The sequence below is a fragment of the Vipera ursinii genome (assembly GCF_947247035.1).
Source record: "Vipera ursinii genome assembly, chromosome: 13".
NCBI classification, from domain to species: domain Eukaryota; kingdom Metazoa; phylum Chordata; class Lepidosauria; order Squamata; family Viperidae; genus Vipera; species Vipera ursinii.
In genome coordinates, this window is record NC_139526.1 from 14806338 (window position 1) to 14823478 (window position 17141).

General features: G+C 49.2%; 2 protein-coding genes across 2 annotated transcripts; one reads left to right on the forward strand and one right to left on the reverse strand.

Moving 5' to 3' along the window:
* Positions 1-904: 904 nt before the first annotated feature.
* ANKS4B (ankyrin repeat and sterile alpha motif domain containing 4B) lies at positions 905-5219 on the forward strand (the record flags this gene model as incomplete). The annotated part of the gene is given in 3 exon segments (XM_083372480.1): positions 905-922; positions 924-1069; positions 4172-5219. Coding segments are annotated over 3 exon segments (1212 nt in total).
* A 388-nt stretch (positions 5220-5607) lies between these two features.
* CRYM (crystallin mu) lies at positions 5608-15237 on the reverse strand. Its single transcript, XM_083372514.1, has 8 exons — positions 15047-15237; positions 13800-13938; positions 12367-12429; positions 10831-10932; positions 10131-10314; positions 7936-8057; positions 7648-7732; positions 5608-6734 (listed from the first exon to the last, which is right to left on the reverse strand). Exons 1-8 carry the CDS (start codon positions 15214-15216, stop codon positions 6670-6672), a joined length of 930 nt encoding a protein of 309 aa, XP_083228640.1. The 5' UTR covers positions 15217-15237; the 3' UTR covers positions 5608-6669.
* Positions 15238-17141: the final 1904 nt, after the last annotated feature.

The following is a 17141-nucleotide window of genomic DNA, read 5'->3' on the forward strand; positions in this document are numbered from 1 at the left end:
TGACTTACTCGCGAGGAACCGCGCCGAGGGACCGGGCCGTCACTGGCATCGCGCATTTCAGCCGCGGCCGTTCCTTTGCAAGTCGCGTGTTCTTATCGTTCGGTTTCAGTCCTAAATTTGGCATCCTCCCGTCGGGTTTTCTCGGCGATGGAAAGAAAGAAAGAAAGAAAGAAAGAAAGAAAGAAAGAAAGAAAGAAAGCAAGAAAGAAAGAAAGAAAGAAAGAAAGAGAAAGAAAGAAAGAAAGAAAGAAAGAAAGAAAGAAAGAAAGAAGAAAGAAAGAAAGAAAGAAAGAAAGAAAGAAAGAAAGGCAAATTCCCGCCCCCCCCATACCTTAGCGCAATGTTTTTCAGACTTGGCAACTTTAAGACAAGTGGACTTCAGCTCCCAGAATCCCCCAGCCAGCATTCTCAAACCACCCCCGACAGGCAAAGAAAAGAAAATAAAATAAATTCCTGCAATCATCCCCGTCTCCTTGCCCAAGAGTGGGACTAGAACTCAGAGCCTGCTCGTTCCCGGCTCTCCCAGGTGATGCCATACACCTAGTAAGCCGCCTGTGTGTGAATTGGGCGCCCGTATAAATTTATGAATAAATAAATAAGTCTTCAAAAGCTTGCATGCGCACGCACACACACCCTTATTTTTTCTTTTTTAAACAGCAGCCAAGACTGTAAGATTATTATTTTTTTTCAACCCGCCTGCTCTCTGGAGGATGAAATGTCCTATGCAAATAAATCGCAGGGAATAACCTTTGATTTCCTCGTCATCTGCCAGGTCATCAAGAGTCCCGTCTGCTGGGAGTAAGCAGCCACGGCCTTGGGAGAAACACGGGGCTGAGCAGGCGGCTTGGGCCTCTTCCTCCTCCTCCCACCCACCCACACAACCAACCGAACCAGAGACAGGAAAATGTCCACTCGTTTCCGCCCGAGCAGCTGCGGACGGCAACCTGGAATTACTGAAAGAAGCCACTCGGAAGGATCTCAACGCCGCCGATGCGGACGGCATGACCCCCACTCTGCTGGTGGCATACCATGGCAACGTCGAAGCTCTGGAGATCGTTTGCAGGAGGGGGTGAGTGGCGGCAGGCTTGGGGGTTCCCCGACCCAAAATCATCTTCGGGGGGAAGAAAAAAGGAGCGTGCCCAACCCAGGGCTCTCCAAGCTTCCCATCGTTAAGACTTGTGGATTTCAGCTCCCAGAATTCGGCAGGCAGCCGTGCTTAAAGATCTTCATTGAGGGCTGCCTGGCGGGGGCATTCTGGGAGCTCAAGTCACAAAGTCCTAAAGTTGCCCAATTTGGAGAGCCCTGTGTTAACTGGCCTGAGTTAACTCTCCGGTTTTGGGGACTGAGCTGAGATGGGTGGGAGGGCAGAAGGAGAGCAGTTGTGACATGGTCCCGAATGGGCTGGGTTGGGACATAAAGTTGTTGAGGCTAAGCGTGATAAGCGAACCAATGCGGTTGTTAAGTTAGTAACACAGTTGTGAAGTGAATCTGGCTTCCCTATTGACTTGGCTCACCAGAGGATTACCAAAGAGGATCGCGTGACACCCTCCCCGGGACGCGGCAACCGTCTTAAATATGAGTCGGTTCCAAGTCTCCGAATTTTGATTCCGGGACCCTGGGGGATGCTGCAACGGCGGTGAATGGAAATCAATCATAAATCCCCTTTTTTCAGGGCCTTCCTAAGTTCAAACAAATAGTTGTAAGTCAAAGACTACTTTTCATGGGTGACAAAAGTAAAATTAGCTCGCCTGGTCATGTTTCCTGTCTGGACGACCTGATAAGGCTGAGAAAAGTGTTGTGTGAACCAACTCGTAGACTTGGGGTGGGGGGGGGAAGCTTAGCTGTCTAAGGCTAGGCCAAATGCTGGATAGCTGAACCCCAAGTTCTCCTTCGCATTCTGATGGGCAGGCATTCTCACCTGTCTGGAAAGCTGTTTGCAAGGTTGCACGTAAGAGTCCGGGGTTAAAAAGCCTTCGAGGATTTGTGGAAACAAGCGCAAGAGGGAGGTGAGAACTTCACCAAACAGAAAGAGGAAGCACCGCCATTCCCTGCTCACTTTACATAAGGTGTCCTTTTTTTAAAAAATTGCTTGTCGTGTGCAGCAGCTAATAAACGTGACCTTTAAACTGTTCAATTGTTTGACACCCATATTATAGCTGGGCTGGGCAGAGAAGCTGCCTTGGGCTCCTTTCCAATTCATTGGTTGAACTATGGGTTCCTCCAGGAATTTGTTTCAAAAGGAGAATCGGGTACAGTTCTAGAACATAGAACATAAACTAATAGAATTGGAAGGACCTTGTTAGATCTAGTCCAAAGCCCTGTTCAAGCAGGAGATCCTATACCATTTCAGACAAATGATTATCCAGTCTCTTTTGAAAGCCTCCAGTGATGGAGCACCCACAGCGTCTGGAGGAAAGAAATTCCACTGGTTCATTGTTCTCAGCTTTAGGAAAATTTCTCCTTAGTTCTACGTTGCTTCTCTCCTCGCTAGTTTCCAACCATTGTTTCTTCTCTTGCCTTTTGGTGCTTTGGAAAAAAGTTTGACACCCACCCACCCCTCGTGTTTGTAGGGGCCTCTGAAATATAGTTTGAATATATAGTTTGAATATATGAGTGCCGCGTAGCAGAGTGAGCGCCTGTTACGCGTCCCAGCTTCTGCCAACCTAGCAGTTCGAAAGCACGTAAAAATGCGAGTAGAAAAATAGGGACCACTCCGGTGGGAAGGTAACAGCGTTCCGAGCGCCTTTGGCGTCTAGTCATGCGGCCACATGACCACGGAGACGTCCTCGGACAAGCACTGGCTTCTTCGGCTTTGAAACGGAGATGAGCCCCGGCCCCTAGAGTCGGAAACGACTAGCGCGGAACCTTTACCTTTACCTTTTACCTCAAATATTGGAATAGCGCTAAATGTGTCTCCCCGAGACCTTCTTTTCATTAAACTAAACATACCCGATTCCTGCAGCTGTTCTTCTTATGTATTTTAGCCTCCAATCCCCTAATCATCTTTGTTGCTCTTCTCTGCACAATTTCTAAAGTCTCAACATCTTTTTTTTAATATCGTGGTGACCAGGACTGGAACCAGGACTAGTTTGCACTGAGTGGGTGAATCCAGGCAGGTGATACTTAACCACCACCTTAGGAGAATAAAACAGGGAGAGAAATAGCTACATGCCCCTGTTTTGTTTTGGAAGAGTGAGGGGGGGGGGAAAAAGAGACCATTTAAGTGATGATCAGTTGGCGTTTTCCCCATGGGAACTAATTACTAAAGAAAACCTGCTCTAAGCCTCGGGATTTAAAATTCAAAAGAAGAGAGCGAAACCGACTTCTGACTTTGGAGAATAACTCTTTGGAAAGCTACGCATCTTTGCCGTAGTTCTTTCGCAGGGATACAGGGACCCTCTCCCCCCCCCATCCCCACTTGCACTGAAACCCCTGCACTGAAAAATGTAGCATATCAGGGAACGTGTTCACTTTGAATTATCTTCTTGAGATGCTAGTTGTTTTGCTTGGCAAGGGGAAAAATGGCCGCCTAGAATATTCATTATAAGACATCAGCTCCTGTCCTTTCTTATCATCTTTGCAAACTGGCCTCTGTGTCAGCATCCCCAACCTGCTGGCCTGTGGTCAGTCCTCGACTTATAACGGTTAGTGTAGTGACCAAAGTTACAACAGCAACAACAACAACAACAAAGTGACTTAATGTCTGGTTTTCACTCTTAGGACCATTACAGCATCCCCACGGTCATGTGATCAACATTTATGTGCTTGGAAACTGGCATGTACCTATGACAGTTGCACTTTGTAACCTTCCCCACTGGCTTCCAACAAGCGAAGGCAATGGGGGGGGGGGGAGAAGCCAGATTCCTTTAACGACCAAGTGATTTGTTTAATAACGGCAGCGTTGCACTGAACAACTCTGGTGAGCAAGGTCATAAAATGGGGCCAAACTTAACCACGGCCCGGCTTAGCCATGGAAATTTTGGGCTCCGTTGTGGTCTCAAGCTGAGGACTACCTATGTCTGTGTTGCACTTCAGCCCCTATAATCCCCAGCTAACTAGCCTGGGGATGATGGGAGTGGGAGGCCAGTACATCCAGAGGACTTGTTTGGAAAAAAAGCTGCTGTCAAGGAAGATGACGGGATTCTGAGCCCTCTCTGTTGTGTCCTTTCAGAGGTGACCCAAACGCCTGCGACATTTGGGGAAACACACCGCTACATCACGCGGCGTCGAATGGCCACACCCCCTGCGTCTCCTTCCTGATCAATTTCGGCGCCAATATTTTCGCCCTGGACAACGACATGCGCTCGCCCCTCGACGCAGCGGCCAGTCGGAGCCAGTATCAGTGCGTCCAGATCCTTGACAAGGCCGCCACCGAGCAAAACATCAAAAACCCCAAGCGGGTCGCCCGTCTGAAGGCGCAGGCCCAGCACGAGGTGCAGCGACAGATCCGCCTGTGTGAGAAGCGCCAGGAGAAGCACCAGCTGGAGATGACCAAGCAGTTCAATAAAGGATCCGTCCAGCTGAGTCAGCACTCGGCCACCAGGACAAAAGTGTCCCAGTTCTTCGCCAGCGGCTCACTCAGTGACGTCCCCAAGCAGTTGAAGGACACCTTCAAACTGAGGAGCAAGAAGAAAGAGGAGGACAGCACAGCCGGGAATGGTGGAGAAGAGGAGGGCTCCGCTGGAGAAACAGCCAGGATGGGTTCAGCTTGTGGGAACGATCTAGAGGACCTGGTGTGTGGCTTTCAGAAGAAAATCGCCTTTTCTGAAGAAGGGGAGGAGTCAGGACAGAGGTCTATTTTCAACCGCCCAGGTCTTGGCAACCTCGTCTTTCGAAGCCAGAAGACGGAGACCTTGCTTCCCGAGAAAGAGGACAGGGCCTTTCAAATTCCGGAGCTCTTTCAACTCAAGGAGGCACCTGGCGATTCAGACCCTGAGGATGACCCCGAGGTTTCCTGGATGGAAGAAGCCGTTGGGTGGGACGAGGACAAAGAAGAAGCTCCACCCCTTGAGGTCTTCCTGGTTGCCCACAATCTCCACGAATTTCTCCCCATCCTGATGAGCGAAAACATCGATTTGGAAAGCCTGATCCTTTGTTCCGATGAAGATCTGCAGAGCATCCAGATGCAGCTAGGGCCCCGCAAGAAAGTTCTCCATGCCATCAGCAAAAGGAAGCTAGCGTTGGAAAAGCCAGGCCTCGTCAAGGATACCCAATTGTAAGACGAGAATGGTGCTTCCCGCCAATGGTTGGGCACCCCACTCCACAAACCGTTCTCTTTCTTTCTAAAGGTTGAGGGGGATGAGGGGGATCCACTGTGGAAATCCCACAACCTCTGAGCTTCAACACTGCGCAGTAGCCATTGATTCAGAAGAGCAGGAGGAAGAAGCCTTGAGTTTAAACACCGTAGCCGGAGAAGTGGCAGAACTTAGGGGCGGAGTTAAAAGAGGCATCCGCCTAGAATCCCTACATAGCCACAAGCGATCTAAGCCCCATCTCCCTTGTGTGCCGTTGGCGCTTTTTATTGAACAACAAAAATGAATGCTTGGGAACTGTAAATTTTCTGAAACGTTCACTTTATTGTTGTTACAAACTACAGTATAGAAAATACAATCGACACCAATTTTGCATCGATATTGATTGGCCCCAACATTTTTTCTTTTTTTTTAAAAAAAAAGGCAGAATTTTTTTAAAAAACCACTTTGAAAACCTGTTCCAGCCAATTATTTTCCTACGATTCTCGATTGCCTATTGGTCAGTAATAAAAAGAAAGGCAAAGTGTATGCATTAAATGCAAAATTGATGTGAAAATTTGTTATATGTTAAGCAGAAATCAGATTCTAGATAGAATCTTATATATTCTAAAATTATTATTTCAGGTTTCAAAGAGAAAATCTGAGACAAAGGTACATCGACAGGCTCCCAAATAGTTAAAATTTTAGTTTTGGAATCTCTGAACACATTAAAAATAAAATTAGAGCTGACACAGTGAACGATTTAGTAGAACTAACAATGTAGCCCTCCAGAGATGAGATAGTCTACATTTATCCTTAGGATGCTGTAAACTTTGAATTAAAGTCACTATCCAAATATATGGAAAGAAGACTGATTCACATTAGAATAATTAGATAAAACAGTGGTTTCTCAAGCTCAGTGACTTTAAGATATGTGGACTTCAACTCCCAGAATTCTCCAGCCAGCACTTCAGCTCCCAGAATTCCCTAGCCAGCATGTTTTGTTGGGTGGACTTCAGCTCCCAGAATTCCCCAGCCAGCATGTTTTGTTGGGTGGACTTCGATTCCCAGAATTCCCCAGCCAGCATGCTGTAAGATATGTGGAATTCAACTCCCAGAATTCCCCAGCCAGCATGTTTTAAGATGAGTGGACTTCGATTCCCAGAATTCCCCAGCCAGCATGCTGCAAAATATGTGAACTCCAACTCCCAGAATTCCCAGGCTGGCTGGGGAATTCTGGGAGTTGAAGTCCACACATCTTGAAGTCGCCAAGCTTGAGAAACGCCGAGAGAAATCATTTGATTCCTTTGTTACATTACTATTTATCTTGCTATTGTAACATAGTAAGACAGCTTATTGTGCAATCTTAGCCATTCTCATTCAGAAGTAATCTTCCTTTTATTATTCTGTGGCCTGAGAGGATCAGAAGATTGCCCCCTCATCCACTGGATGACCAAGATTCAAAGACCAGTTTTGCTGCCACCGTGTCTTCAATGGCCATTCCTGAGAAAGATTCGAAAAATCACAGACAGTGATGGGAGGGAAACCACCAACCATCCTAGTTTGGCAGATGAAGATTAGAGCAACCATCTCAGTCCCGTCCTCAGAGGCTGCTAAAAAGAAGCCTTTTCTACAGCCATCACCTTGTTCCTAGCATTCAGGAAAAATATAAGCAATTAAAAGATCCAGGTTTTGAACTAGATGGAAGTCGGTTGGTGCCAGGATTGGAGACATTCCATTGCCTCCCTGGCTTTATTATAATTTTTTTTAGCTGATATCTCACCTTGTTATTTTTATAAATGACCCGAGGCGATGAACGTATCTAATATTCGTTCTTCCTCCTGTTTTCCCCGCAGCAACAACCCCGCGAGGTGAGTTGGGTCAAGAGAGGGCAACTGGTCCCAAATCAAAACTGGCTTTCATGTGGATGGCAGGACTAGAACTCACCATCTTCTGGTGATTGGCCCCAAATCATCCAGCTAGCTTTCATGGCTAAGGTGGGACTAGAACTCACATTCTGCTGGTGATTGGCCAAGAGGCACCCAGCCAGCTTTCATGACTAAGGCGGGACTAGCGTTCACCGACTCCTGGTGATTGGTCCAAAGTCACCCAGCTGGCTTTCATGGCTAAGGGGGAACTAGAACTCACCATCTCCTGTTGATCGGCTCAAAGTCACCCAGCTAGCTTTCATGGCTAAGGCGGGACTAGAACTCACATTCTCCTGGTGATTGGCCAAGAGGCACCCAGCCAGCTTTCATGACTAAGGCGGGACTAGAACTCACCGCCTCCTGGTGATTGGCTGAAAGTCACCCAGCTGGCTTTCACGGCTAAGGCGGAACTAGAACTCACTGCCTCCTGGTTTCTAGTCTGGTGCCTTCACCTGTAGACTAAACCGCTCTGTGGGGTTGATCCTTACCCAGCGATTTGAACACTGTGGTTTCCTCCCGCAGGGCTGGTTTGCTTCCCAAGATCACCTCGCCGAGTTCTGCAAAAATGTCGGCCTGAGAAACAAATATTGCTCGGTCACGGAAAGTCCCTCCAAACTGCCAACCGTCTGAAGTCACCGAAGCAGCTTCAGACAAGCCCCTTGGCGTGGGGTAGGTACCCTTCGAAGACCTCCCCCCTCGCCCCCAGTAAAATGCTAAAAAAAGAAAGACAAGGAAAACCGGGGGGGGGGGGGACAGAAACGGATTCACTTCCTTACCCCCGATAAAATAACGTCTCCTGACTCGCCCCGAGCTGCCTCTTTCGAGTCGACGTACAGTACCGAATTCCTCATTATATTGTCATCTAGTTCTCTCCAATCAGGCCGGCTAGCTCCTACAGCTAAAAGACAAAACGGCACGTGGTAGATCAGCCTAGTTGCTATTTTTGTAGTTCAGCTGGTTACACTTTGAACTTTGGCATTTTGTTCTCCTAGTCTAGGGGTAGGCAACCTCGGCTCTTTTATGACTCATGGACTTCAACTCCCAGAATTCCTGAGTCAGCATAGGTGACTCAGGAATTCTGGGAGTTGAAGTCCATGAGTCATAAAAGAGCTGAGGTTGCCTACCCATGGACTAGTCATATAGAGAGCCTTGGTGGAGCAGTGGGCTAATGCCTCTAAGTAACACCAGCTGCCTGCAATTAGTGCAGGTTCGAGTCCCACCAGGCTCAAGGTTGACTCAGCCTTCCATCCTTCCGAGGTAGGTAAAATGAGGACCCAGATTGTTGGGGGCAATTAAGCTGACTTTGTAATAATGCCGCTTGGCGGGGGCCGAAAGCCCTAATAAGCAGGCATATACATAGAATGAAGGCTATTGCTAAGCACATTGGTTTGTGCTTAGATTGTAAGTCGCCCTGAGTCTTCGGAGAAGGGCGGGATATAAATGGGATTAAAATAAATAAAATAAAAATAAATAAATAAAAATACACAGATAGTTCTCGTTTAGTGACCTTTCGAAGTTACGAGGACCTTGAAAAAAAAAAAGAGCCTTGTGGCCCTTTTTTCACATGACCCACTGCAGCATCCCAGTGGTCAGACGATCAAAATTCGGATGCTTGGCAACAGACTCACATTTACGACAGTTGCAGTGTCCCAGGGACACTGGAGTGATTCCTTCACCTAACCCACTTTAGAACTGTCAAGAATGGCTTGGTTGTGAGCGTCCGTGGGAGACTATCTTTAATTCCCTTTTGTGCGGATGACAACGAAGCCACAGAGAGACAGATCATTAGGCGAAGAAGTCAAACGCTTCCCATTTTTTTTCTGCATTGCAGGATTTAAGTTCTCTATTAACTCACCAAATAGCTGGAGTTTACTCAACCCATTAACTTCCCCAAACTTCAGGCTAACCGAACTTAGCACGCGGTTCAAGAGCCGCTGCTGTTTTTTGCAGTTCTGCTTCTTGCTTGTACATGGGTTTGTGAAAACAAGTGCAGGCGTGGCAGAATGCCAGAGGTCATCCAGCTCAGCCCCAGCTAATGCATAAAATCTTTAGGAACAACATCCTTGAAGACATTTTTTAATGGCGGCTGTGACATTGCTTTCCAAGCTCTTTTCTTGTGTTGATAGGAATTATCATCTAATGTTCTGTTCCAGCCTACGACCGGCACTGACTGTGTGTCAGGGACAACCCCTTTTTCCTTTTTAACAATCAACAGGCTGGGAAAAACCCAACCCAAATTTATTTACAGTTCCAAATAAAGTCTTTCAAACAAAAAAGCAGCAGAATATTTTCTTCAACCAAAAATACATGATTCAAAACATCCAACAAGAGTCAAACAAGAGTCAAACAGATTAGCAAGAACAGACCAGGATTCTCTTTGAATGTCTTCGAACGGTTGCCTTCAGCAACCAGCACCGCCCACACCTTCCCCTTTCATTATCTGTCCCGAGGTGTGGCTTCTCACTGCCTTCTCCTCCTCTCACTGAGTTGCCTCATAGATTTTCTCTGCTCTGCTCTGCTGGATTGCCTTCTGCTTCTAGCGTCTCTGAACAGATTCAGCTGTGACTCCTCTGAGTCCGACACCTCCTCCTCACACAGCTGAGCCTCATGAGGAACACAACTGGAGGGGCCAGGCTGAGAGTCCTGCAGTGCATCAGAGCCTCCCTCCGACACCAAAGGCTCTCCAAACCCCTCCTCCTCCTCCTCAGATTCCTCAGACTCAACTGCTGGGAGCACAGGCTGACACTGAAGCACAACATCTAATAATTTGTTCGAATCCCTTCCTCTTTTATCCTTTGGCAATCCGAACCCATAGCTCAAGAAAAATATACCACACAGTACGAAAACAAGCCTGAATTTATTTTAATTCCATTTATATCCCGCCCTTCTCTGAAGACTCAGGGCGGCTTACAAGCTTAGCTTATTGTAATCTTATTGCAGAAAAAAATATCAAATCCCGCTCATCCCTTACCATTGACGTGGGCTCCGGGTTTCACCCACTCTCCATGCAAGATGGGCTGAGTTGCCATTGTGACTGTGACAATCACATCGGCCCCGTTGACAGCCTCCTGGACCGAGGAACACACCTGTACTGGTCCATTCACCGCGTGAGCAAATTTTTCCGCATTCTGCTTGGTGCGGTTCCAGATTCTAACCTTCATGGGAAATAGAATAGAATCTTTATTGTCGTTGGGTATCTTGCAATGAAATTAAGCGCTGTCCACAGTGCACACTACACACGAGTAAAAACCAGAAGTAAAAAAACTTACATTATATATACACATCCTTCACATTCTATTCACCGCTGCGCTGCCCCTAATAGTGCGCTTCAACGTTGCACTAGACCAGGGGTCTTCAAACCTGGCCCTTTGATGACTTGTGGACTTCAACTCCCAGAATTCCTCAGCCAGGCACGTGTGCCTGGCTGAGCAATTCTGGGAGTTGAAGTCCACAAGTCATCAAAGGGCCAAGTTTGAAGTCCCCTGCACTATACAGTAGTGTTTAATATGGTAACAGCTCTGGGATAAAAGATATTTTTCAGCCTATTTGTCTTTGTTTTTATTATCCTGTACCTTTGCAAAACACTGATCGAAGCTATCCAGAAATGGCTTCATACGGTTTAAAACGACAGGTTTTTGGGGGGGTTTTCTGGTATAAATCGGATTGCCCACCTGTTTAAAGGAGAACAGCTCTGTGAAAAGTTCGTAGTGGCTGTAGGCCTGGACACCAGCTCCCAGAATGCAAAGGACCTCTGAATTTGCAGGCATTAAATACTGGGAATGCACATATTAGACAAAGAGAGAGAGAGAGAGAGAGGGAAAAAAAGCATTCTTGTTAAATACGATCCTTCTTCAACTTAAATATTTCCCTAAAATCGGTGGCCTTGTGTCTTCTCTTCAATAGAGGACACCCACATATTGCACTGTGCCCACCGTTAAATTTGGGTGCTTGGCAACCAGCCAGTATGTCAATGCGGCTAACGTCGGATGTTCTTGCTTTGACAACATATGGAGCTGCAGCCCTTTTCTTATGCTTTACTCTTAGAATTAGAGTTAGAATTAGATTATACTGGTGGTGGGAGGAGGAGGAATGTGGTGGGAGTTAGTTAGACATAACAACATTATAATAGTGCGGTGAACTCAGGGTTTTTGAAATAAAGAGATGATAAGAAATGGGGGGCTGGAGAGCTGGAGGGGAAGAAAGTTCCACCAAGGAAGCTCAAATTCTCAGTGTTTTCATTTTTTGATCGGGACGAACCTTTTCAACCTCTTACCTAAAGCTGTCAGCTTTTTAAACTCACAATAGCAATTTTTTTTTAAAAAAAACTCAAGACTCTGAAGCAGGGTGCCAATTAAGCAAGGGACTGAAAGGAGAGACCTCAAAGGCTTCCATTCACGAAGATCCTTGGAGATTAGCCCAAAGTGCTGATTCTGAATAAGCCAAAAAACTAAAAGCTAATAGAAATGTCTGCTAATGAGGGAATTTGGGAATGAACAAGACTTGGCTGGAAACAAAAAAGATGCCGGGAGCTTGTTCTATAAAAAGAGAGATGTCAGTTCAGTCAGGAAGAATTAAGCTACCAATGAAAGTTCAGATGTTTGGAAGCAGACAGATCTTGTTTTGGTTAAGCTGGGCATGGCCTGTGCTGGCGCCTTCAAGATTTGTGAGGACTGCAGTTCCCATAGTTCCCCGCCAGGAGCCATCCTGGTTGAAAATTCTGTAAGTTGCAGGTAGTGCTTGACTTAAGATCACAACTGGAACTAGAATTTCTATTATAAGTCCCTTGCGGTCATACGTTAAGTGGACCCAATGTTACGATAATTTTTAAGGTGGTTGTTAAGCAAATCACACAGCCGTTATGTAAATCCACCTTCTCCGATGGACATTTTTTGGGCCGGAAATTGGCAAAAAAGGTCATAAACCGCAGTCACGTGACCGCAGGATGCTTGTTGTAAATACGAGTAAAGGTGAGTGCAGTTACTTCTTCCAAGGCTGCTGTAATTTTGAACCGTCCAGCAAACGGTCGTAAGTCGAGGACTTCCTGCACAGTCCTCCACATCCCTGGAAAATGTTGGGTGAAGACCTCTGGGCTAAACATCTCAAGAGTCCCTGATAATGTGTGGGAGGCCATATAAATTCTCCAAATAAATAAACATACAACAATTGAACAACTTCTGATCCTTAATTGGTCTACTAAAGGAACTCACCTTGGTAGCTATTGCCGAAACCGCTGCCGTACGCTTGGCTGTGATGACGTTGCCATCCATCACCTTTTGGAAAGGAGAACATCAAGGGACAGGACCAGAACACGAGAAACAGAAATAAAAAGCAAGTTTTTGTGAAAGCCTGAGATTTAACACACCCATTGGAAGAAGGCAGCGGTGTCCATTATTCTCCAATGTCTATTCAATCATAAACGACATCAGTTGGGACAGGATGCACCCTTTGCACCAGGGGGTCTTCAAACTTGGTCCTTTTATGACTTGTGGACTTCAACTCTCAGCATTCCTCAGCCAGGCACACCAAGTTTGAAGACTCCTGCTTTGCACAATTATATTAAGCTGCCAAGCTTGTCGATGAGAAGGTCGGCAGTTTGGCGGGTCGAATCCCGAGTGCTGCGTAACAGAGTGAGCGCCTGTTACTCGTCCCAGCTTCTGCCAACCTAGCAGTTCGAAAGCACGTAAAAATGCAAGTAGAAAAATAGGGACCACTCCGGTGGGAAGGTAACAGCGTTCCATGCGCCTTTGGCGTCTAGTCATGCCGGCCACATGACCACTGACACGTCCTCGGACAAGCGCTGGCTCTTTGGCTTTGAAACGGAGATGAGCACCGGCCCCTAGAGTCGGAAACAACTAGCATGCATGTGCGGGGGAACCTTTACCTTTACCTTACAGATGATTTAATGATGCCAAACGATATTAAACATATCTTTCTTGAAATGAACCAAAATGCCTCTATGTAGCATCAAAGGAAGACACATTTAAAACTGATTTAAATGCAACAGACTTGGCCATGCTGGCTGGGGAATTCTGGGAGTTGAGGTCCATACTTCCTAAAGTTGCCAAGGTTGAGCAAAACACTGCCCCGGAAGCATCAGTGTGGGAAAGCTTGGAATAAAGCAAGGTTGGCTAAGAATTTCCGGGAATCGAGGTCCAGATATCTTCGGTTGTCAAGTTTAAAAAACATTGCTGAAGATCAAATCGGTCCACTGGCTGGCATGGGCTTGTCTAAGACCTTTATTTTTCAACTTAATTTTATGTTGTTTATCTGTATCCTGCCTTTATTATTTTTACAAATAGGTCAAGGCAGGAAGTGACCATATTCTAATACATCTTCCTTTTCCTGTTTTCCCCAAAACAACCACCCTGCAAGGTGGGTTGGGCTGAGAGAGGGGGACTGGCCCAAGGTCACCCAGCCAACTTTCATGGCCAAGACAGGACTAGAATTCACCATCTCCTGGTGAATGGCCCAAAGCCACCCAGCCGGCTTTCATAGCTAAGGCAGGACTAGAATTCCCGGTCTCCCAGTCCCTAGCCTGTTGCCTTCACCACTAGACTAGACCAAACCTGAGCTCTCCAGGTAATTCAGCCGCTCAATTCCTTTCTGCCTGGGCTGTCCGCCGAAGGACTCCCGAACTTACCGCTTTGAGGGTGCCGTTCGCTGGGTCAAACAACAGGACGGAGGCTTGATGCGAAGGAGACATATTCTCATAAAAGGTCACCAGCTTGGTTGTCAGGGCATCGTCATTTGCACTGTAAGCGGGCATGACCCCTAAAAAGCTTTGGAAAAGAAAGAAGGGAAGGGGTACAAGCTGGTCCTCCAGTGAAGGCCATGTTTCAGCTGTGCCGTGATGGTTGTAAAATGGGGCCAAGCTCAGGTAAAAAATGTCTCGCTTAACAATGGCCATTTGGGGCTCAGTTGTGGTCTCCCGCCGAGAATTACCTGTACGGACCTCACCTTTCCAAGCCAGCATCAAGCAGATTCCCACCCCCCCACACCCCATTTTTTTAGTCTGCTGGTGTTAACATCTGGGATGAAGCCGACCTGGGCCAAGGCTTAGTATTTGTATTTGTATTTATTAAATTTGTATACCGCCCTTCTCCCGAGGGACTCAGGGCGGTGAACAGGGCACATATAAATAAAGGATACAAAAATTAAAATAGAATTAAATAATTGCCCAGATAAAACAGTAACAATATAAAAACCCAATTAAAAACCCTAACTTCCCCCATCAGGCCAGGCCAGCTTGTTCAAATAAATGGGTCTTCAGACCGCGTCGGAAAGAGCGAAGGTCCGGTGCCATCCGGAGCTCAACCGGCAGCTGGTTCCATAAAGCCGGAGCGCCCACAGAGAAGGCCCTCCCCCAGGGGGCCACCAGCCGACATTCTCTGACCGGGGGCACCCTGAGGAGGCCCTCTCTGTGGGAGCGTACAAGGCGGAGGGAAGTTGACGCCGGCAGCAGGTGGTCCCCGAGGTACTCCGGACCCATGCCATGTAGGGACTTCAAGACCATTACCAGAACCTTGAATCTCACCCGGAAGACAACTGGTAACCAATGCAGCTCGCGGAGCAAAGGTGTAACGTGGGCGTACCGGGAAACTCCCAAGACAACTCTCGTGGCCGCATTCTGTACCAGTTGGAGCCTCCGAGTGGTCTTCAAGGGAAGCCCCATGTAGAGAGCATTGCAGTAGTCCAGAGGAGAGGTCATGAGCGCATGAGTGACCGTACACAGGGCATCCTGGTCCAGATAGGGCCGCAACTGGCAAAGAAAAGTGGGGGACGCAGCCTTCTCTCTCCCAGGTCCGGCTTGGGACCCCCACTCTCCCGGGTGGGAAAACTCCCCCGGCCAGACGCCCCCTCCCTTCCCCCCTCCCCACCGGGGCTTACCCGCTGTGCTTCTGGATCGGGAGGACGGTGCGCAGCGGCTGCATCACGCCGCCCTCGGGACCGCTGGAGAAGGCGGCCAAGGCGGCTTCCAGAGCCGCCAGGAGGGCGCGGGAGGCGGGCCAGTGCTTCTGCACGGTCCCGGCTTCCAGGAAGCCCGGCGCGGAGCTCATGCTGGCGGCTGAGACGGAGGCGAGCTGGGGGAAAGCGCCTCTGGCCAGCGGCTCGCTCGCCCACCCCGGCCGGTCACCGCCCAGCACCGCCCAGCAGCCGCCGAGCAATGCCCGCCCTCGGTGGGGAAGGGAAGGGAAGGGGGCGCAGGCGGCGTTTTGCAAGCGGGCGCCCGGGAGCCACGCCCGGCGTGCAACCGCTGCGCTTCCTCCGAGTATTGGGGATGATGGACAAGGCAGGCATCTGGGGAATGATGGGAGAGGCAGGATGGAGCGTCTGGGGATGATGGGAGAGGCAGGATGGAGCGTCTGGGGATGATGGGAGAGGCAGGCTGGAGATGGAGCGTCTGGGGATGATGGGAGATGCAGGATGGAGCGTCTGGGGATGATGGGAGAGGCAGGATGGAGCGTCTGGGGATGATGGGAGAGGCAGGCTGGAGATGGAGCGTCTGGGGATGATGGGAGATGCAGGATGGAGCGTCTGGGGATGATGGGAGAGGCAGGATGGAGCATCTGGGGATGATGGGAGAGGCAAGATGGAGCGTCTGGGGAATGATGGGAGAGGCAGGATGGAGCGTCTGGGGAATGATGGGAGAGGCAGGATGGAGCGTCTGGGGAATGATGGGAGAGGCAGGCTGGAGATGGAGCGTCTGGGGATGATGGGAGAGGCAGGATGGAACGTCTGGGGATGATGGGAGAGGCAGGCTGGAACGTCTGGGGATGATGGGAGAGGCAGGATGGAACGTCTGGGGATGATGGGAGAGGCAGGCTGGAACGTCTGGGGATGATGGGAGAGGCAGGCTGGAACGTCTGGGGATGATGGGAGAGGCAAGATGGAACGTCTGAGGATGATGGGAGAGGCAGGATGGAACGTCTGGGGATGATGGGAGAGGCAGGATAGAGCGTCTGGGGATGATGGGAGAGGCAGGCTGGAGCTTCTGGGGATGATGGGAGATGCAGGATGGAGCATCTGGGGGTGATGGGAGAGGCAGGATGGAGCGTCTGGGGATGATGGGAGAGGCAGGATGGAGCGTCTGGGGATGATGGGAGAGGCAGGATGGAGAGTCTGGGGATGATGGGAGAGGCAGGATGGAGCGTCTGGGGATGATGGGAGAGGCAGGATGGAGCGTCTGGGGATGATGGGAGATGCAGGATGGAGCATCTGGGGATGATGGGAGAGGCAGGATGGAGCGTCTGGGGAATGATGGGAGAGGCAGGATGGAGCGTCTGGGGATGATGGGAGAGGCAGACTGGAGCGTCTGGGGATGATGGGAGATGCAGGATGGAGCGTCTGCGGATGAGAGAGGCAGGCTGGAGCGTCTGGGAATGATGGGAGAGGCAGGATGGAGCGTCTGGGGATGATGGGAGATGCAGGATGGAGCGTCTGGAGAATGATGGGAGATGCAGGATGGAGCGTCTGGGGATGATGGGAGAGGCAGGATGGAGAGTCTGGGGATGATGGGAGAGGCAGGATGGAGCGTCTGGAGAATGATGGGAGAGGCAGGATGGAGAGTCTGGGGATGATGGGAGAGGCAGGCTGAAACATCTGGGGATGATGGGAGATGCAGGATGGAGCATCTGAGGATGATGGGAGATGCAGGATGGAGCATCTGGGGATGATGGGAGAGGCAGGATGGAGCGTCTGGGGATGATGGGAGATGCAGGATGGAGCGTCTGGGGATGATGGGAGAGGCAGGATGGAGCGTCTGGGGATGATGGGAGAGGCAGACTGGAGCGTCTGGGGATGATGGGAGATGCAGGATGGAGCGTCTGCGGATGAGAGAGGCAGGATGGAGCATCTGGGGATGATGGGAGAGGCAGGATGGAGCGTCTGGGGATGATGGGAGATGCAGGATGGAGCGTCTGGGGATGATGGGAGAGGCAGGATGGAGCGTCTGGGGAATGATGGGAGAGGCAGGATGGAGCGT